The 23,204-nt window shown below is 38.5% G+C and overlaps 1 protein-coding gene across 1 annotated transcript in view; it reads right to left on the reverse strand.

Moving 5' to 3' along the window:
- Positions 1–23,204, reverse strand: part of Pgr (progesterone receptor) — a 65,233-nt gene that overhangs the window by 16,855 nt on the left and 25,174 nt on the right. The window contains exon 4 of the mRNA XM_048433387.3: positions 7,682–7,987. Within this exon, the coding sequence (XP_048289344.3) occupies positions 7,682–7,987 (306 nt within the window). The remainder of the gene's footprint in view (positions 1–7,681; positions 7,988–23,204) is intronic.

The raw sequence follows: 23,204 nt of genomic DNA on the forward strand, positions 1-23,204 counted from the left end.
GAAAAAAAGAAAGAAAAAAATGCCCTAAACAAAATAAGAGCAAAATTATAAGCCAGAAAGCATTTCCTGTATGTTATAGAAAACATAAATATAATTAAAATATAAAGACTGTGAATGCAATAAATTTAGAAGACAAATTAGGCGTCACTGGCCTGTAAAGACAGCTCATTCAGCAAAGCACTCATCACATAAGCATGAGGACCTAAGTTTTCATTCCCAGCATTCCTATAAAAAAAAGCCAGGCTTCCTGTATCTTATAATCCCAGAGCTACAGGGAAGCAGAGACAACTGAGTCCTTAGAGCTTGCTGCCAGCCATTCCAGACAAAACAGTGAGCCCCAGGTTCAGTAAGAGAACCTGTCTTAAAAAATATGATACAGAGGGATGACACTCAGTGTCAACCTTGGGCCTCCACACACGCACACTCTACCCGTGTGCATATCTGCATGAATAGGTACATACAAATTACACATATATATGCATATATATACAATTAAGCATTCTTGATGAAATGTGTATTTGAAATATTTTTAGAATACTGATTCTGTATATATTATTTTATTTATCATATTATGTCATATGCATATATGAATTTCATTATATATAAAATTACAGGCTACTAGAAAGTGAGGCTCAATGAATTAGATATATAAAAATAGTAATAGAATGCTTATTACAATCTCTACTGATTCACTCATTATGTTCTATAATATTCATGCTCACTTGGAACCCTTCTAATGTATTGTAAATTTCTAAATATTTGATGCAACTATGCTAGAGATCTCATCTTAAGTATTTGTTTTATACTAATTTCTTACTGTTTTTAAAACTTTTACAAAGTTAAACATATGATTCTTTTTCTTTTCTGGAAATACCATTCTGTTTGTATTTCTAGCACTTTATTCTCGTTCTTATGTGCCTTTTGTTTCTCTCTTGCATTCTATGCTTATCAATATCTTGAAATAAAGGAGCGCTTTACTTTCTCGTAGTATAAAAGACAACTTTTATTGAAATATTTCAACACCGACTCAGTTACTAACATTCACAGCAGAACATACGTTTCCATCTGACAGAATAGAACTCAGAAAATAATCTACTTCCTCCCCCTTTTGGAGGTATATCTGTGGAAAAGGTCCAATGTTAAATTGACTTGAACATGGATGACTCAGAACTCCAAAGTTTCCCCCCATTAACCGTGATACCATTCCAACATTTTATACTGAAACAAAGCCAGGAACACAGAGATCAAATTCCTGTGGCGATAATGATTAGAGAGATTTAGTGCATTTGAGATGATAATCAAACTGGAAAAGGGTACTTGTAGGGAAGTGGTGGATGATGGCTAATTGTGCTTAACAAGTAGTGTGAAAAACGTCCTTTTTCTGTAAGTGTCTTGACCTAATAATCCTTGAAAAAAAAATGACTGTGAATTGTCCAATTCTCAATACTTTAGGATAAAAAAGGCTAAGTAAAAGACAACAGAAGGCATGAGAGACTTCCTGTGACTTCCAAAGTTCTACTAAAAATGTGCAAGTTGTACTTCTGTTAAAAACTGTCACAGAGTTGAAACAGTGAATGTCAACCAAGGCACAGCATTACACTTCTCAGGACCTCAGGGCACACCATGCAAATGTCGCCATGTTTGTGCATTTTCAGACCACAGAAAAGAATAGGCAGTGCATCACAACACATTCAGTGACCTGCTGTGATCAAGGACTTCACAAGATACTTCTTGTCTCAGAGGCCAGGCTTGAACCTAAGACCCTTCCCCGCCTCTACCTCTTCCCGAGTGTTGGGATTCAGTCTAGGAAGATACAGGAAAAATGTGAATGTTTAAGGGGAGTTAGAAGGCAGCAGAATATGTGAGTGAAGGAATGGGCCTCTGGGTAGAGAAAACCCAGGATGAGGACGAGAGGAACTGAGCAAAGACTCCCAGCAAATGTACTTTAGATTTAGATTTCGTGGAATGAAGGGAAGTTTAAGAGGAGTGCTATCACTTCCAGAACTGGGCTACACGAGGGCCATGGGGTTTAAATACAGAATTTAGACTTTATTCTGAAATGGAAAAGGAAAAACATGATTGGTTACAATTATTTTAGAAAGATGATTCTTGGGTTAGAGTATTGTTTAAGAGCTGAAATATAGGTAAAGACATAAAAGTTCATGACCAGACTAAGCTGCATCACAAGCCATGGAAGTAGCAGTATAATGAGTCATGTATTGAATAAGAGGTGCTGATACAGCTGACAACCAACTGGATGGGATATGAAGGAGGAGAGAGGCAAAGATGGTTCTGAAGGCCTGGCTGGGGTGTCATTTCAGGATACAGAAAAATGGTTTCAGCATATGAACTGTAAAGACATGTTGAGTTGGGAGGTCATCTGGGTGGAGATGTGTTACGAGCTTTTGGCATACATGGCTGAAGGGGTTAGGCTGGTGCCATTATTCAAGTGTCATTGGAGTGGAGGGGGAACATCAAGGCTACAAATGTGCTCATTCAAAATGTGCAGCCTGAGAAGCAAGTAAAATAGAGAACAGAACTCCAGACAGGGAAAATATATGGTATGGGAGGAAGAACAAATATAGAATGGCTAAAGTTTGTGGGAGAAACCAAGCACCTGGAAGAAAGCCATGAACAAGAAAGGATGAGATTCACCAGAACGTGGTTACTCTACCAATAGCCCCAGGCATCGAAGTCTGTCATGGGCTGGGAACAGTCATTCGTCTTTGAACATTTTTCAAAAATCAACATTGGTGATGGCAATGAAATATAGTTAAGGAATAAATTTTGAAAATCTTCATAAAAGCCTTGGTCAGGTTGAACAACTTCTGGAAGGCTACTTTTATTCCTCTCTCTTCACTTTTTGAAGAAGACAATACTTTGAAATATTCGTTTGTTCATGGGAAGAAAGAAAAATCTTTGTCACACGGCCACTGACTCATGTTTGAAAGCTAGAATATGAAGGAAATATTGTTCCTGTCTTCAGGTCCTTATGTCAAGTGGTTCATTGACTCCAAGAAGGGACGGACTCAAACGGGCAACCACTCGAGTGCCGAAGCCCAGCCTTGGGGAGATATCTCACCATGTACAGAGAAAAGACAAGAGAATGTTTTCCCTGTGCTCTTCGACTGTTTGAAGTCTTCTACAATTTACTGACGGAGAAGCTGAACTTGCGCTTTGACTAAGTACTTACTAATTTAATTTTTGTTTTCTATACCTTTCAAGACTGTACTCAATCTGCCAGTGATTTATGTGAGTGATTATTCTTCACCACTACTACGCAAATCAACTTCTTGCCATTGGTTTTTTAGTAATCTCATGATAAAATCATCAGAAGGCCAGCACATACAGCAGCAGTATCCAAGAGTTCATTTACACGGATGCATTTTCTCAGTAACTACTAAAATGTTTCATTGCTCTCCTGTAGGGTAACTGAAAAAAAATCAACTTTTGATGTTAAGAATCACCACATTTGAAAGATGGAGGATCACTGTCACCTGTTTTTTCATTACTATCAAATCCTATTCACAATTTTCCTTTCCTATAACCCCCAGGTACACAGATTCTTCTAACCAAAGAGTTTTCTCTTTCTAAAATTAATTTAAGTCTCCTTTCTCATTCCTTTAGAACCAGTGTTGAAGGTATTCATCTGTGCCTATTCCATTTATTTCTGTGCCTTATGCTATTGTTAGGGGGCCTACATCTCTCTCTGTGTTGAAAGCTGTTTAATAGAGGAAATGTGTATTGTTAAGTTTTAAAATTTTGCAGATGACATCACTTCATGCTTTAACTAGGAATACAATGCTCCGATACATTCCCACATAAAGTCATCCACAAGCAGATGCTAAACGACAAATGGAGTGTGTAAAGTGTATTCTATGAGGTGGTTTATAAATTTATGAATACGGCAATTACGGTGGCACACCAACAACAGGGAGAGATGCTACAAGGAGGAGAAGAGGAAACCCTGTCTGGGAAATAAGACACCCACGCCATCTACAGTCACACCCAAAGCTGCCGTTGAATCACTCTACACTTGGGCTTTAGTTTAATTTTGGACATCTTCGCAGAGTTTTTCTTTCAACAGGTTTCCCAACAGTGCATGCACATGAATAAACACAGATAGATTCTCATTGTGAATATGTAAATATACAACCTGGGTTATAGTGAAGGCTCTTTAACAAAGGTCCCTTTTCCACACAACTAATGATATCATTGCAAATGAGTAACTGAATAAAATAAAGTTCTCTTCTGTGCTAAGTGGTACCCACATGGAAGGTGTGCTTTGTCTAGTTCATTCACGCCGTGGGCCTGCCGTCTGGCTTTTCTTCCCAGCAGCACTATTTATTGTTAGGATCTGCACTCAGCATGCATGTGGGTAGGCACTGATTGAGTCACTGAGCAAGAACTTGGTGTGACTAATTGTGTGTGGAGTCAGCTAACATCAGTTCAGAGACTCTAATAACACCGGGCCATGGTGATCGTTGCTTTTGACTGCTAACTTGCCTGGGTTTAGAACCAGCTAGGAGCCCAAACCCTGGCCTATCTGTGAGGACAGAGATGATCCACCATCCATGCCTGGGATTCACACTAGATACAAAGGTGAAGGAACACTGAACATCAGCATTCATCTTCCTCCCTGCTAACTGTGGGCATAACAGGATCTCTGAGCACCATACCTTCCCGCTCTGATAGACTGTGTCCTTTTAGGAGCCAAAATAAACCTTTCACCTCCTTAAGTTACTAGTTAGCAATTTACAGCAATGAGAAAGGCAACAATAACAGCATTGAATTCATGTCCCTTTCAGTTCTTCTCAGAGAAAAACTGGTTACCAGTTCCTCCAGGATCTCTGCAGCCGTTCTGCAGTGTCCCTTTAAATGCACTGTTCGCAAGTATGGCTTAAAGAGAGCACAGTCCACACAACCTTGGCTCGCCTCAGTGTTGCCCTTGTGTGTTACTACCAGAATCAGAGGGACTCATAAAGGTATGACCATTGTTTGGATTTGCCACATATGAATTATATTCTGCAGCATTTGAAAAGTTGCCACCAAATTCAGTACAGAAATTTCTTCTCATTATTTTTCAGGTTAGTGTGGAGGTAAAAATATCTTGATATATAAACATTTTAACTTAAAAACAGTTTTTATCTAAAATGAATGAATGTTCTTTTTAATTGCTTTCTTTCCACTGACAGTAAATCTTCTTAAACAATGAAGAGTCTCCAAAAACGCAGACAAAAGAAACCGTGACCCACACGGTTTTCCATGAAAAAAAAAATGGAAAATTAAAACCATAGCTGAACACCCACTTAAAAACAGTTATTTTTATCAATGTCATTACAACATTTGCTTAGAAAAGATCTATCACTTCATGGTAAGTCTTAAATATTCAAAACTTTCTTTAATGAAAAAAGTTGCCTGTCCAAGGTCTGTCAGCTGCAGTACAGTGAATGGAAATCTGGGCATTCTGACCCATCTACAGAATTACTTCATCTCCATTAGAATACCACGTTTTATTACCTTTTCTCAATACGTCTCTTTCTGAAAGTCTAACAAACAGGGATCTGTTTTCTGCTTCACAAAACCTTGGATGTTCAGTAACAATTCACCTATTATATTTCAAACCTTTCAGGAAGAATAATAACCAAGAAATGTATTCAGGCAAATTGGGAAGGAATTCTGAAAAAAAAAAAAAAACAACCAAGCCTAATTGAATTTCTCCTAGGACAACAAGGACATAATGTGTTTAACTCTTGACCACATGTTGAAAAATGAACAGTTCAAGGAGGTTATTGGTGTGAGGAGCATGTGATTTTTGAAAGAATTATTCTGCTTCTAATCATGAGGTTAAGGCCTCACTAATAGTTCTATTTTTTGCTTGAATTTGTCATCTAAGATTCAATCAAGTGAGAAATTTATCCTTATATTTCTACCAGCCATTGGCTGCTCAAGAGCTGTGCTGAGGGACAAACCTTGCCAATAAAGAAAGGGAAAGACTTCCATGAAAACACACAAGCTCTCACCACAGCGGGGCCAGACCCCTCCTGTGAGGGTGACGAGAGATCACAGTGACTGAAGTTCATTTCTCTCCAGGACCTTGCTGACTTCAGGAATTTTGTATTCTTCACTGGTTCTAGAAACTACAGTTGCTCTGAGTACTGTTTTGATTTGTTACATGAGTATGCACATTTGATTTTTATTTTGAACAGATTGATAATTTTAGTTAGGTTTTATTTTTAATTATTTTTAATGAGCTATATATTTTTCTTCTCTCCTCTCCCTTCCTCTCTTGTCCTCTTCTACCCACAACCTTAATCCCCACGCTCCCAATTTACTCAGGAGATCTTGTCTTTTTCTACTTTCCATGTAGATTAGATCCATGTATGTCTCTCTTAGGGTCCACTTTTTTGTCTAGCTTCTCTGAGATTGTGAATTGTAGGCTGGTTTTTCTTTGCTTTATGAGAGAAACAATTAATAAATGGAACCTCCTGAAACTGAGAAGCTTCTGTAAAGCAAAGGGCATGGTCAATAGGACAAAAGAGAAGTCTACTGAATGGGAAAACATCTTCACCAATCCCACATCAGACAGAGAGCTGATCTCTAAAATAAACAAAGAACTCAAGAAATTGGTCATCAAAATAACAAGTAGTCCAATAAAAATGGGGTACAGACCTAAACAGTGAACTCTTAACAGAGAAATATAAAATGGTTGAAAGACATTTAAGGAAATGCTCGACATCCTTAGCCATCAGAGAAATGAAAATCAAAACAACTCTGAAATTCCATCTTACAGGATGACCAAGATCAAAAACACTGATGACAACTTATGCCGGAGAGGATGTGGGGTAAAGGGAACACTCCAGCATTGCTGGTGGGTGTGCAAACTGGTACAGCTACTTTGGATATCAGTATGGCAATTTCTCAGAAAATTAGGAAACAACCTACCTCAAGACCCAGAAATACTACTTTGGGGTATATACCCAAAGGATGCTCAATCATACCACAAGGACATGTGCTCAACTCTGTTCATAGCAGCATTATTTATCACATTCAGAACCTGGAAACAACCTAAATGTTCCACCGAAGAATGGATCAGGAAAATGTGATACATTTACACAATGGCGTACTACACAATGGAAAAAAGTAACGACATCTTGAAATTTGTAGGCAAATGGATGGAGCTAGAAAACATCATATTGAGGGAGATAACTCAGACCCAGAAAGACAAATATGATATGTACTTATTCATAAGTGGCTTTTAGACATAAAGCAAAAAGAAACCAGTTAGGTTTTAGAATGAACTCAACATTGTAAGGAGATGGCTAACATGTTTTTATCTGAATTACTGTATTTGTTATTTAACAATACGCTTACGCTGTTTCTTAACTTTCATGTAGATAATTATTAGCCATCTTCAGCATGTTCTCTACTTCTTTTGTATTTCATAGTCTGTGTGAATCTTATGTGTGAGCAGGTATGTTGGGAATGGATCCCAGGGCTTATGCATGCTAACCTAGTGCTTTACCAACTAAACCAAACACACATGTGAGACTTAAACAAGAAATCTGAATTGCTAAACATATGGAACTGTTTACATGATGACTGGCCTACTGTACAGACTATTTCAACATTCCGCCACAAACATAACACCTTTGAATGCATGTTACTACATACAAATTACCTGGCAATGACTTAGACCATTTGACTACTGAAAGCAGTTGCCTCTCGCCTAGTTGATTGAGACTGGTCAGCAAAGAGCTGGAGGTGTCAGGTTTTGTGTTGTCATGTCCGGCGTAGATCACATCAGGCTCAATGCTCATGAGCAGGTTGATCAGTGGAGGGACCAGCTGTACTTCTTGATTTGGAGAAAAGTTGATTCTCTGGCCTAGGGTCTGGCTCTCACTAGGAAGGCCCACTGGCTGAGGGAGAGCAACACCATCGAGAGCTCTCATAACTCTGACTTTATTGAACTTCTTAAACTTCCGACCTATGGAGAAGACCAAAGGGAAAGAACTTTGTGTGAACACATAGGAATTCATTACACTAGTAGCGTTTCACCTTCTTTAAGACTTTTATCCATTTGTGCTGTAGATTTTATCACCAATCTGAAAGTGAAAGAAAGCCAGGCAGGCATGGTGACACATAACTGTGATCCCAGCTCTTGAGAGGGGGAAGCAGGAGGACCTCAAAGCTTTCTGAACTACACAGGTAGTTCAAAACCAGCCTGGACTATATAAGACCTTGTCTCAAAGAAAAAGGTGGGGGAATCTTAGGCATCAGATTTGGGTTAAATAACAACTGGACTCTCTGGGTTAGGAGGGTATGTGTAGTCACATCAGGACCAAGCAGAGTTTATTAAGCTCTGAGTGAGACATATGGGAAGGAAAGTAGCATTTAGGAGACACCAAAATTAGGACTGGTCAATTGTATAACAATTACCTTGCAAAAATGGTGGTCCAGGTTATATTCATGCAAATGGGGTTCATCACAATTGTGAATCTTCCTTTAGATTTTATTCTTTTAAAAATCTGTTATAATTCATGCACATCATGTGAACACCAGAACATTTTTCATACAATTTGGCAGATTCGTATGTTTCTTGAAAAAAACCCATGTACTGCTACAAGATCTAAATAATCAATATTAATATTATTGTGGTAGTTAGAATGTAATTGTACTCCATAATCCCAAAGGAAGCAACACTCTTAGGAGGTGTGGCCTTGTTGAAGAAAGCATGTGACTGTGGGGGCAGGCTTTGAGATCTGTTTTGCTCAAACTTTGCCCAGTGTGACAGACAGACTATTTTATGTTGCCTAATTGAGTCTCAGCTATTTCTCCAGCACCATGTCTGCCTTAATGCTGACATGTCCCACCATGATGATAATGTACTAAACCTCTGAACTGTAAGTGAGCCACACCAATTAAATGTTTTCCTTTATAAAAATTTGTAACATGAGGGCCTGCTCATTGGGGTTTCTGTCCTCCCACCAGGTAACACAGCCATTTAGGTCTCAAAGAAAATCACACAGAGGTCTCCATTAGATTATAAACTGATTGGCCCATTAGCTCAGACTTCTTATTAGCTCTTATAGCTTATATTAACTCATTATTTTTATCTATGTTAGCCACAAGGCTCAGTACCTTTTTCAGCAGGGCAGGTCACATCCTGCTTCTTCGGTGATCTGGGCAGGACTGGAAAGGAATGGGCTTCCTCCCTCCCAATATTCTCCTGTTCTCATTGCCCCACTTTTACTTCCCGTCTGGTTGTCCCACCTATACTTCCTGCCTGGCCAATCAGCATTTATTTAAAACATGATTGACAGAATACAGACAATTCTCCCACACCACTTCCCCCCCTTTTTTTAAACAAAGGAAAATATTCATACTCCATTTTTTTTTGGAATGTGGGTATAGTATTCTAGGCTATTCTGGCTGGTTGGGGGTGCTGATAATCTTATGGGGACCTACAGAAAATTTAGAGTTATGATCAAGTCCCGAGGAGGAGGACAAGGAGGAGTAGAACAAAAAGAAGGAAGATGGGGATGAGGAGGACCAGGAGGAGGAGGAAAAAGAGAAGAGAAGGCAGAAGAAGAAAAGCATTAGGTAGTTGGGCATAGTAGTACAAAACTGTTTTTTGAGTACTTGGGAAGTCAATGGAAAAAAACTATAAAGGCATGGACATCCTGGATTACAGAGTGATTTCAAGGCTAACTTTGGTAACTTAGCAAAATAAAACAACTCAGAATATAAACTTTAAAGGTGTTTGGGATGTAACTCAGTGGGAGAACTCTTGTCTGGCATCTATAAAGACCTAGATTTTCTTTCTGCTACCAAATATGCAGGGAGACAGACAAATGGATGGACACACACATACACATAAAAACCCACACACAAGTGCATGTATGCATGTGCACATGTGAATGGGAAAAAGAAAAGAAAGAAAAGAAGAAAGAGAAAGAAAGAAAGAAAGAAAGAAAGAAAGAAAGAAAGAAAGAAAAAAGAGAGAGAGATAAGAGGAAAGGAAGGAAGGCAAGAAGGAAGGAATAATAAAATGGACAAGAAAATAGAATAATATGGGAGTCACCATGATCACATTTCTTTTTTTTAATTGATTTTTATTGGGTTCTACATTTTTCTCTGCTCCCCCTGCCTCTCCTCTCCCCTCTTCAACTTTTCCTCATGGTCCCTATGCCCCCTATTTACTTAGGAGATCTTGTCTTTTTCTACTTCCCACGTAGATTAGATCTATGTAAGTCTCTCTTAGTGTCCTCTTTGTTGTCTAAGTTTTCTAGGATTGTGACCACATTTCTTCTCTAAAAACCCTCATCATACAAAGAAATTTATAGAATATTAAAAGATAGTTTCCTGAAGCATTTTTCTTTCAAAGCATTTAATTATGCTTTAAAATACAATAACACAAGAAAAATGTAGAACAAAACACCAGAGAAAACCCCTTAAACCTTAGCCTCCTCACTGTGACAGCCGCCCTGTTTCCACGGCCATCCTCAACACTTTACATTTTACTGCAGTGCACATTACCCTCTTTCTCTTTTTTTCACACACCCTCCTTTTCAGATTTCATCAGTATTTGATTACACTGTAAAATATTGGTGTCATTTTGAGAACCACAGCAAACATTTTATATACTGACTAGATTAAAAAAAAATTCCCAAAGAAGAAGTCTCAACTTCCTGCCATGTTGATTTTATACAATATAACTGGAATCAATATAGAAAGGATTCACAGTTATGCCCATGGTTCAATCTTTTCATGAGTCAAAGAGTGACCAAATGTTGACCTGGGTCACTCAGATATCCTAATTAAAAGATCAAATTTTTGAATAAATATTAGTATTTGCATTTTAGAGATGAGGCTCATGGAAGTCTAGTGATTTGCAAAGTTTATGAGGTTAATATAAATACAATGTTTCAATCAAAAGCTGTGTTCACTTATTCTGATTTTCTTCTAGTGAAATGTTTAATGGTGCCACATGCTAGGTCCTTATCCAGAGTATAACAGTGTAACATAGAACATGATCACTGTATAACATACAAACTACTTTGAAGGGTCTTTTATTTTGAAGGTGAAAGACAGAGAGGATTCTTAAATAAACAGGAAACTTATACAAAACAGTGGACATACTACAAATGAAATAGATGGAGCACAGTGCCCAGTGAGTTGACGGAATATGGCAACAGTAACTAATACAGTCAGGGAAAGATTTTAACTTCACTGCACTGAGGGCCTTCTATTTGCCTTTATTTTGAAATCTTTAGATTCACCAGACTCTTTAGGAAAAAATTGAGCAATGTATCTAAAGGAGGACTTTGAATACTAGGAGAATTACTTTTAATATAAAAGTAATTTCTTTAAATTCTTTTAAATTTCTTTATAAATTACTATAAAGAAGTTTATTGTATATTAAAAGATATTTTCCTGAAGAACAAAATTGTTAGACTCTTCCTAGCTCTATAATCTACCTTCCGCTCTAAGTGTCAGTCTGTTCTTCTAAAAGTGCTTAGAAAAGACATAATAACCCTTCCCTCATCACAGTTATGGTATTATATCATAGCAAAAAATGAACTTTGGGTTGGCCATATCTGTATATGAATCCTGTCGTTTTATAAAAGCTTGATTACTAGGGTCAATTATTTTACTTCTGATACTAAGATATTCATTTTAAAATTAGTGTATGCATTTGACATAGGTTAAGCAAAAATTTGCATATTAGATAGCTCATAAGCAATGACAGTCACTTTAATTACTTCGTCTGTTAATCCCTTGTGTGGGAATGCATGCAGGTATGTACATACGTATACAGGTATGTGTATGGGCCCAAGTGTATGTGTGTATGTGTGTGTTTGTGTGTATGCACGTGTATGTACAGGCCCAACTGTCTGTGTGTGTGTGTGTGTTTGTGTATGCATGTGCGTGTATATGTGTGTGTGTGTGTATGTGTGTGTGTGCGTGTGTCCATGCATGTGTTTGCAGTTGTGTGTCCAGGCACATGGAAGCCACAGATCAAGAAATAGAAGAGAGAATCCCAAGTGCTAAAGATGCAATAAGGAAATAGACTCATCAGTCAAAGAAAGCATTAAATCTAACAAAAGCTTAATATAAAACATCCAAGAAATATGGGACACCATGAAAAGGCCAAACCTAAGAACAATGGGGATAGAAGAAGGAGAAGAAGCCCAACTCAAAAGCACATAAAACATATTCAATGGAATCATAGAAGAAAACTCTCCTAAACTAAAGAAAGATGTGTGTATGAAGATACAAGAAGTTTATAGAACACCAAATAAACTGGATCAAAAACAAAATTCCCCTTGCCACATAATAATCAAAACACTAAACATACATAAGAAAGAAAAAAGGCTAAGTAACATATAAAGATAGACCTATCAGAAATGCATCTGACTTCTTAATGGAAACAAAGAAAGCCAGAAGGTCCTGATCAAGGGTTATGCAGACACTAAGGGACCATGGATGCCAGCTTAGATGACTATACCCAGCATAACTTTCAATCACTGTAGACAGACAAAACAAGATGTTCTATGACAGAACCATATTTAGCCAATGTGTAGCCACAATCCCAGACCTACACAAATATTAGAAGGAAAACTCCAACCCACAAAAAGTTGTTTGCATCCACAAAAATACAGACAATAGATTATCTCAGAGCAGCAAATTGCAAAGAAGGGGAAAACATACACAATAACATCACCAACGACATAAACTAAAATAACAGGAGGTAGCAATCACAGGTCATAATATTGCTTAATATAAATGGACTCAACTCACCTATAAAAAGACACAGGCTATCAGATTGGATAAGAAAACAAAATCCATCTTTCTGTTGCATACAAGAAACATACCTCAATTGCAAAGACAGATATTGCCTCAGAGTAAAAGGTTGGGGAAAAAATTCCAATCAAATGGACCTAAGAAACAAGCTGATGCAGCTATTCTAGCATCTAGCAAATTAGACCTCAAACGAAAATCAATCAAAAGAGACAAAGAAGGACATTTCATATTAGTCATAGGAAAAATCTATCAAGAAGAAATATCAATACTGAACATTTATGCCCCAAATACAAGGGTACCCTCATTTGTAAAAGAAACACTACTAAAGCTTAAAGCACGTATTAAACCCCACACATTGATAGTGGGAGCCTTCAATACCCCACTCTCACCACTGGACAGGTCTGCCAGACGGAAAATTATCAGAGAAATAAGGGAAATAACAGATGTTATGATTCAAAAGGACTTCACAGACATCTATAGAACATTCCATCCAAACATAAAAGAATATACCTTCTACTCATCACCTCATGGAAACTTCTCAAAAACTGACCACATACTAGGTAACAAAGAAAACTTCAACAGATACAAAAAAAATTGGAACAACTTCATGTATCTTGTTGGATCACCATGGCTGAAAACTAGAAATCAGCAGCAGCACTAATTCCAGAAAGCCCACAAACCCATGGAAATTAAACAGTGCTCACCTGAATCACCAATGGGTCAATGGTGAAATAAAGGCAGAAATTAAAGACTTCCTAAAATTCAATGAAAATGACCACACAACATACCCAAATTTAAAGGACACAGTGAAAGCAGTGTTAAGAGAAAAGTTCATAGCACTAAATGCCTACATAAAGAAGCTGGAGAAAACCCACACTAGTGAGTTAACAGAACACCTGAAAACTCTAGAACAAAAAGATGCAGACTCACCCAGAAGGACTAGACTATAGGAAATAATCAAATTGAGAGCTGAAATCAACAAAATAGAAGCAAAGAAAGCAATACTAAGAATCACTAAGATAAAGAGTTGGTTCTTAGAGAAAAATCATCAAAATAGACAAACGTTTATCCAAACTAAGCCAAAGGCAGAGAGAGAATATCCAAATTAACAGAATCAGAAATGAGAAGGGTGACATGAAAACAGACATGAAGGAAATCCAGAGAATCATCAGGTCATATTTTGTAAACCTGTACTCCACAAAATTGGAAACCTGAAAGAAAACGAATAATTTTCTGAATAAATATCACTTACCAAAGTTAAATCAAGATCATCTAAGGAAATTAAATAGAACTATAACTGCTGAAGAAATGGAAGCAGTCACCTAAAGTCTCTCAACCAAAAAAATACCAGGACCAGATGGTTTCATTGCAGAATTCTACAAGATTTCCTAGGAAGAATTGATACCAATACTCCTTAAATTTTTCTACACAATAGAAACATAAGTAAAATTCTCAAATTCTTTTATGAGGCTAAAATTACCCTGGTACCCAAACCATATAAAGACATTCTAAGAAAAAGAATTACAGACCAATCTCACTAATGAACATTGATGTAAAAATATTCAATAAAATACTGGCAAATTGGATTGAAGAACACATCAGAAAAATCATTCACCATGAACAATTTGGCTTCATCCCAGAGATGCAGGGATAGTTTAGCATATGAAAATCTGTCAGTGTAATCCACCATATAAACAAACAAACAAAACACATGATCATCTCATTAGATGCTGAAAAAAACCTCCAACAAAATGCAACATCCTTTCATGATAAAGATCTTGGAGAGAGCAGGGATACAAGGAACATACCTAAGCATAATAAAGGCAATATACAGCAAGCCAATAGACAACATCAAACTAAATGAAGAGAAACTCAAAGCAATCCCACTGAAATCAGGAACAAAACAAGGCTGACCATTCTCTCCATATTTATGCAACATAGTACTTGAGGTTCTATCTAGAGCCATAAGACAACAAAAGGAGATCAAGGGGACACAAATCAGAAAAGAAGTCAAACTCTCCCTATTTGCTGATGATATGATAGCTTACACATGTGACCCCCCAAAAATCTACCAAGGCACTTCTACAACTCATAAACACTTTCAGTAATGTAGCAGGATACAGATTAACTTGAAAAAATCAGTAGCCCACCTGTACACAGAGGATAAATGGACTAAGAAAGAAATCTGAGAAACATCATGCTTCACAATAGTCCCAAATAATATAAAATATCTTTGATTAACTCCAACCAAACAAATAGAAGATCTGTATGACAAGAACTTCAAATCTTTGAAGAAAGAAATTGAAGAAGACACCGGAAAATGGAAAGATATCTCATTTGCTTGAGTAGGTAGAATTAACATAGTAAAAGTGACAATCTTACAAAAGGCCATTTATAGATTCAATGCAATACTCATCAAAATCTGAGTAAAATTCTTCAAAGACCTTGAAAGAACAATACTCAACTTCAGATGGAAAAACAAAACAAAACAAACAAACAAACAAAAAATCCCCCCAAAACCCAGCATAGTCAAAACAATCCTGTACAATAAAGAAACTTCTGGATGCATCACAATCCCTGACTTCAAACTCTACTACAGAGCTACAGAACTAAAAACAGCCTGGTATTTGCATAAAAACAGACAGGAGGGCCAATGAAACTGAATTGAAGACCCAGATACCAATCTACACACCTATGAATACCTGACTTTTGACAAAGAAGCTAAAAATATAAAATGGGCAAAAAAAGGATATTCAGTAAATGGTGTTGGCATAACTAGATATCAACATGTAGAAGAATGCCAATAGATCCATATCTATCAATAATACACAAAACTCAAGTCCAAATAAATCAAACACCTCAACATAAAACCAACTGCACTGAACCTCATAGAAGTGAAAGTGGGAAGTACACTTGAACACATTGACACAGGAGACTACTTCCTTAATATAACCCCAGTAGCACAGACACTGGGAGAAGCAATTAATAAATGGGACCTTCTGAAATTGAGAAGCTTCTGTAAAGCAAAGGACATGGTCAACAAGAGAAACACAGCCATCTTTTATCAGGACCTGTCTATCCTTTTTTGAGAAAGCTCCTTACTGTCCCAGAGTTCCCCAGGTAGGCTAGGTTAGCAGACCCAGGGATCTGCCTGTCTCAGCCTTCTCATTGCTGGCTTACATGCATAGCTCACTGCCATGTGACCATCATGGATTTAAGAACACAGTTGGAGAAACTCAATGAGAAGTAGTCAGTGTAAGAAATGATGTTGGCAACAGGGAATTAGATGAGACACCCTACCCAGTTCGTTTGTTGAAGGACCAAGACTAACACGAATGGAGGAAAGATGGTGGATGCAGAAGCAGACAAGTGCCGGCTCCCAGATACTCACCAGGAGCCATGAGAAGAAGGAAGAACCAGGCAGCCTGCCTTTAAGGCAGACACTAGTAGCAGTTACAAAGAGCTGAGTTTTCAGATAGAAAGTGTTTATCATTCTAAGCAGAACTGCACCTTGACAGAGTCATTCTGGACAGGCCTAGGCAGAACCGTACCTTGAGAAAATCATTCCCTGGACTTCAAGGATTAAGAAAAATATACTTGACAGGAAACAGTAGTTCACCAACAAAAGAAAACTATAGATCCCTAGGGTTTAGTTTATCAATATTAGACACCTAAAACGCAAGGCGTAGATCTAGGGAACGGAGGAAAGGAAATGGCACATGTTTTCTCTTCCCCAGAAGCTTCAGTGAAGAATTGGGAAGTTGAAGAGGGAACACACAGCCAGCATTTCACCTTCACCTCCTTCTTCCTCATTTTGCCACTTCCTCAGCAAAATAGATTCCTATCTTTTTCCTTTAGTTGGTCAAATTCGCAAATACTTTCCATAACTTAAGCACGCTCCTGGAGTCATAGACTCTATTCCGAGCCATTCAAGGCACTTCTAAAATAAAACATGTATGATACTGTCCTCCAAGGGAAAACAAAATCTTCAACTGACAGATGTGTTTTACTCATTTACATAATTTTCTACTATTTGAAAAATGTACATATTGTCTTTAAAATTATACTTCTCTGTGTCAACATAACCTGAAAACATAGGTGCATGATACTGCATAGCAGTTATCAAATTAAATCCCTCTTTCAGTTGTAGCTAAGCTTTTGGAAACTTAAAATAGTTGTCAGGAGATTCGAAATAAAGGTCACCTCCATGATAGGGCCTGGAAATAAGGCAGTTCTTTCTCCTCCACTTGGTGCGTGGGGAAATTCTCCTCTCAAATTCATAATCACAAGCCTCACTCACTCAGCTCTGGGGCTCTTTATTATCCAACTTACAAGATATGGGGAAACCAAGGGAAAAATAAGTGTTCAAAGCTGTCCTCCACTGATGGGATCCCCAGAGTCTAGAAGAGTGAAAAGTAAATTCTCTGTGAGAGACACACCTTCAGTTAAGGCTACCCACACAGAACTAACTCCTACTGAACATGACCCCTTGGTCCAAAATTTAAAAGGTACTGTAAGTGAGAAACAGTGAAAACAGTCAATAGTCAACCCTGATGTTGGATTACTCTAATGTATAACGTTTGACTGCTTGCTTTTCAAGAACCTTAAGGGGCTGAACGCTAAAAGTCTTGAGTGACCAATGGAAACCAGATGGAATATTGACACCACCACCAGGGAAAAATGTAATAAAGCATGGTGTGCTTTTTTAAAAGCAAGGAATAGGTTGGGTTAGACAGCATGCTATAGTAGTGTTAAATAGGTACTAATATTTTTGGATCTTAGAATTATTGTTTACAATATAATTAATAAATAATTAAAAGCACAAGAACACAAAGGCTATTCTCAAAGATAGAGACAGCTGTCTGAAAGAAGTACAACATCTGGCATAAAGAAAACACTAGGTCTGGGGACCTAGCTTGAAGTGTGTATCTTGAGGCTGGCATGGTGGCTGTCACAAACCTAGGACTCAGGAGGAGTCTGTCTCAAACTGGCTAGATAGTCTAGCTTGAATCAGGAAGCTTTGGGTTCATAAGAGACCTCAACTGCCACCACATTAAGGGAAAGCCACAAGAGAAAGTCACCAGACATCAACTTTGGAACTCCACACACACACACACACATGTGAAAACACACGTGCACACATCACACATATAGGCATACATTCATTTTTAAAAATCCTTCTTAAGGTAGAGAAACAAACAAAAGAAAAGAAAAACAAACCCATAGAAGAATCATGAACTAGCATACAGAGCTGACTGAAGTATACAGACAGTGGCAATGGTATGAGTAGTAGCAGAATGGACAAGGAAGGATGAAGGTCAGATGGTGTATCTAAGTGTGCCCTCAAAGAGGTGATGGTTCAGGAGGTAATATTAGAAGAATGCTGGTTTGGTGTGGTCCCCACACTACCTAGCTGTGAGGGAACTGAACAAGAATGAATGGTGGATCCAGCTCCAAAATGAGTGCTACTTGCTTTGTGTACCCATACACCCTCTATTTTGCTGCTGTTTTTCTTTTTCCCCACAGAAAAATTTGATCTTGGAAATGCATGTGAGATCTTCGTGTGTAGCATTTGAAACCATTATAGGAAGTGAAGCACCAGCATAATGTCAGAAGCTAAATGTAGCCTTAGTGAGATCCCCAAGCTTTGGGAAAAGGTACAGGGAGCAGAGGCTGAGGTTCAGCGGGTATTAAGAATGGGTGAGAATCCTTTGACTTCATGATATAATGCATACCACTCTAGTTTCAAGACCATTTAGGCGTCTCCTTGGTACTCACAAGGAATTCCAGAAGAATGTTTCTGTGATGGTTATGGCTGCAGATTAGCAGAGCACCCTGACCACTGTGCAAGGCCAGGATTGATGCCCCAGACTAAGCTCTAACAACAGCCAGTGCCCTGACACCATTTGGTCCTTAGTTTTTAATGTCAGAATCCACCTACGGTTTCCAATCTTAACAGTGCATCTGCATGCATACTTCAAAGAAAACACAGATGTCAATGTAACCATTTGTCCAACTACACAAGAGTTGAGTTTAAAAAATCTACATTATTTAATGTTACCTGAACAATAGAAATTTGAATCCCTGAATCTGTACTCAATCTGAACCTAGAGAGCAGAAGGTTCTGGTAGACACTAGAAGCAGTTCTAGACAGCAGTGGTAAAGTAGCTCTGAAAAGAGTGTTGAGCACAAAGGTGAGACTGAAATGCTAAGGATGGTTTCTGGGTCACACGTGTGGGAGGGTGTAGCAAGCACACCTAGACAGTGATCTGAAGACAACACGAGGCTGCAGAATTCAGGGTAGTGTGTGGGGAGCAAGATCAGGGCTGTGGGCTCCTGAAATGTTAGTTGAAAGCCTAGAAAAGGGGCTGTCTATGAGGGGGAAACTGGGTGAAGGTCAGAGAAAAAGGAAGTAGCCACTATCACAATGATCTTGAATTAAGAGGGGGCATGGCTTCACTTTTTCTTATAATAAATGAATGTCAGAACAGTCCTCTCAGCTTCTGAGCTGAATTCAGATTTGTGGGATTCTCAAGTGTAGTGGTGAAGTATGGGAAAAATGCCAAAGAAATAATAAACCATTTACTATACAATGCACCGTCCTCAGCCAGGTCATCATTTCTCTACAGGAAGAGAAGTAAGGTTGACCTGTGTGTGAAGGAGAGGTGAAGCGAGTGGGCCAAAACTGTTTCCTCACACAGCTTAAGAAAACTGAGTGTATGACGCCCTACAAAAGCAAAATAACACATGTAGGTACAAAAAAACTTTCTAGCAAGCATTACTTATTCATTTAATTAGTAACTTATTCATTTAATTATTCCTCCATGTAAAGATTTCCTTATTTTTGAAAGAGCATTTTTCCATAAATGCAAATGACCTGTATTCTTTTCTGAGTGTGTGTGTGTGTGTGTGTGTGTGTGTGTGAAAGAGAGAGAGAGAGAGAGAGAGAGAGAGAGAGAGAGAGAGAGAGGAAGAAGGGGGAGAGAGCGAGTCATGAGTCATTATACAGAAATGCTTTCTAAAGGCAAGAAGTCAGACACGTGAAACCCTACTGAGAAGTTATATCCCCATCCTAGGGGTGGAACTATCTTTCTACTTAGTGATGCACAGCAATGTACTAAATGTAAAAGTTCACTGTGACCTGTGAAAAGCCAAGGAAGTGATTCATAACAGCAAGAATCCCAGGCACTGGAAAGACCAAAGAACTTCAACATCATTCTTAGGATGGGAACAGTCACTGGAGCAGATAGGAACAAACAGCCTATTAACAGAATCTCTGTCTCGACATGTCAAAACCATATTTCTTCTGACATTCCCCATAGGGTTTTATTGAATCTTGAACAAGAATTTCCTCTCATATTTTACCTTTATTCCAAAGGTTTGTATATGAAAGGAGAAATCTTAGGAAGAAGGAACAGACGTAACTGAAGAAAGAAAGGGAGGCGAAAAGGGATGAGAGGAAGGAAGAAATGAAAGAAGGCTGAAAGGAAGGAGGAAGGTGCCAGGCTCCTTCTTCAGCAGTGTGCAAGAAGTAATTACTTCCATAGTAGTCTCCTCTTAATGTGGAGGAAGCCAGTTCTGAACTACCCAGATGTCAATCAGAAGTGGGCACATCATCTTCAACTCACAAGTATAGCCTCCTCTATTTGGGAAACTTGAGTTGAATTTAAACTGTGATGACAATGTATCTAATCCTTTGCACAAATGACCACAAATGGCCTTCTTCCTGGGTGACATGAGCTGGATTATTTGCAGATTCCTGTCATTTACTCTCAGAAAGGTTCACTTATATTTGAATCCCACATTCCTGAAGTGTACTGACCACTTCTTTCTGATAAATTCTGTATAGATCCACTTACAATATAATTAGGTAGGCATTGTTTATATTTTTGTTCTTAGTAGTGTTATTAGGCCACCACTAGATTTCAATGATTTTTTTAAATATACAGTCCTGAAATATACTGAGTTTTTTAATCCCCAAATTTCCTCTCTAAAAATGTTGTATGCCTGCTACTGAAAACCTAGATAGCTACTCAGTGCTAGTAAAATCCTGGTTATTGAAAGAAAATCTACAGTCACCAATTTATTATACCAGTGTAGTCCCTAACAGCAATCTGTAAACATTTATCTTTATGGCCACAGTTAGGTGCAGTCTTTGCCCATCACCAAGGAAACTTCTCTCTGCAACAGACAGAGAACATTTCAGAAGACCTCAGCCAACCAAAGTGCAGAGTTGTGAAGCCCAGCCTCAATGGGTACATCTACAAAGCACTCCCACTCCTAAGGCTCAAGGAGCATTGCAGAAGAAGGACCAGAAAGACTCAGGGAGTCTGCTGAGAGATTGTGTCTCCTAGTGATGTCAGATGCTACACCCATAAAGTCCTATCAACATGACTGCCCAAACGTGAGTTGGACAAAGATGACAATAATGAACTTGACAACTGGATGTGCAATGTCTCACAAGGCCTTAACTATATGCAAAGAACTTTAGACAACTGGAGAAAGCTGGGAGTGGAGAGGTGGTCTTTCACAGGGAAGAGCACACCGATTGGTCTGGTATCAAATGGTCGTCCCTTAAAACATACAGACGAGTAACACTATTTGGACTCAACAGATTATACTTGGAAAGATACATGTGTGTACAAATATGTATATGGATGGAGGAACAATGACTGAAAAAAGGAGACCATGAATTTGAAGGAAAGTATGGAGGAGACTTTAAGGGAGGACACAGAAGGGAGAAACATTATAATTAAAACACAAACTCAAAAACAAACAACAAACCAAAAAAAATGCTGTATCAGGTTAGTCCACATTATGAGATTGAATTATTTTGAAGACAGCATATTGTTTTGAAAGATAAACTAAGTTGAAACAACTTCAATCAGTGGTAGTTTGAAATACTGTTGAAAATATCTTTGCTTTTTAAAAGAGGAAAGATAGTATATACTTAATTATTTCTGGGGTAAGGACTCATGTACAGAGTAAGCAGTGGAGACTCCTTAGGAAAACATACTTTATATACCACTTTAAAGGATTAATCCCTGTCTTTAATCTACATATCCTTATAGAGTTTATACATTAGATACTACACAACAAAGCTCTTACTCTTTCATCAACACCCCCCAAAGGCTGTATGTTTTGGCCACTTTGCATCTTTATATTAAGAAAAATGGAGAACCAACCTGCCTGCCAGCTAGCTCTTAAAAGTTCTCATTTATATTTATTGTCACATTTTAAATATTAATCATTTCCCTTCATTCTTAAAAGACTATTACACATAAAAGTAGTTCACTGATGGAGACACACTCTGCAAAGGGATTAACTTCTCTAATATTTCAGAAGATCTGGGGCACAGTATGGAGTCCGTGACAGGCAAACCGAAGTACTGACAAGGAAGCTTGGCCAGTAGGCTCCTATCTCAAGATGCTCCTCTAATCAGTGAGGCTGCAGCCATAGAGCAAGCTTCACTCACAAATAAGAGAAATATAAAGAAATCTGAAGCAACTGCGACAGGTTTTCTCCAAGTTGACCTTGCCGCTATCTATGGTCTGGAGCTACTTTCGTATACAACCATGCACAGAATTTTTCCTTTCCCCGTGCTGAACTGATGATAAAATATAAGTCAGAGTTCATGAGCAGTGAAGAGAAAGAGGGCAGGCAGAAGCAAACCACAGGCAGACACGGATGAAGGTGACCCAGAGCACAGGGGTGGTGGAGACAACTGAGGAGAGAGAAAGAATTTCAGGGATGGAAGACTCGACTGAGTGTGAAAAGGGGGTTTATTCACAGGCAGACCAAGGATAATTTGTTTGAAAAGTTCACTTCTATACTGTCTTTGAATGGAAGGCAAACTCCAGATTCCTGATGCTCCAAGACGGCTCCTAATCTTCACTTCTTCTCGTTCCACTGACTTATGTTCAAAAAATATCCTCACCAAGATGTGTAGTATTGTACATTTTCAGATATACACTATTTACTTTATATACACCATCCCCCTATTTCTCTTATAAAGTGTTCACACTTTGGGGCTCTTCTTCAAAACTTGGGCCATATCTTTCAGACTTCACCCTCTCCTTATCCTTCTTAATGGAACACTGGGTGGTGCAGGGGTCGAGCATGCCGCCGTCCTGTAGAGGGAGGGCAGCTGGGAGTAGAGAAAGCTTTATGAAGCCCAGCATGTGAAAGAAACCCTTTTGTAGAGGAAGACCACATTTTGTAGAGGAGCTCTGGAAGATACCAGGCACTCCAGCAAGTGGTTCACAGAAGGCCCAGGAGGTTTTGCTTCCCTTCTCGCCCCACTTTAAGATCTCTTGAAACCAGGTCACATGAAGGATGTGGTATACTCCTGCCTTCTCTACACCTTCCCCTGGTGGGCTCCGCCCCATGCTCTCCAG

This window comes from Myodes glareolus, chromosome 4 (genome assembly GCF_982192425.1).
Source record: "Myodes glareolus chromosome 4, mMyoGla1.1, whole genome shotgun sequence".
In the NCBI taxonomy this organism is placed as follows: Eukaryota; Metazoa; Chordata; class Mammalia; order Rodentia; family Cricetidae; genus Myodes; species Myodes glareolus.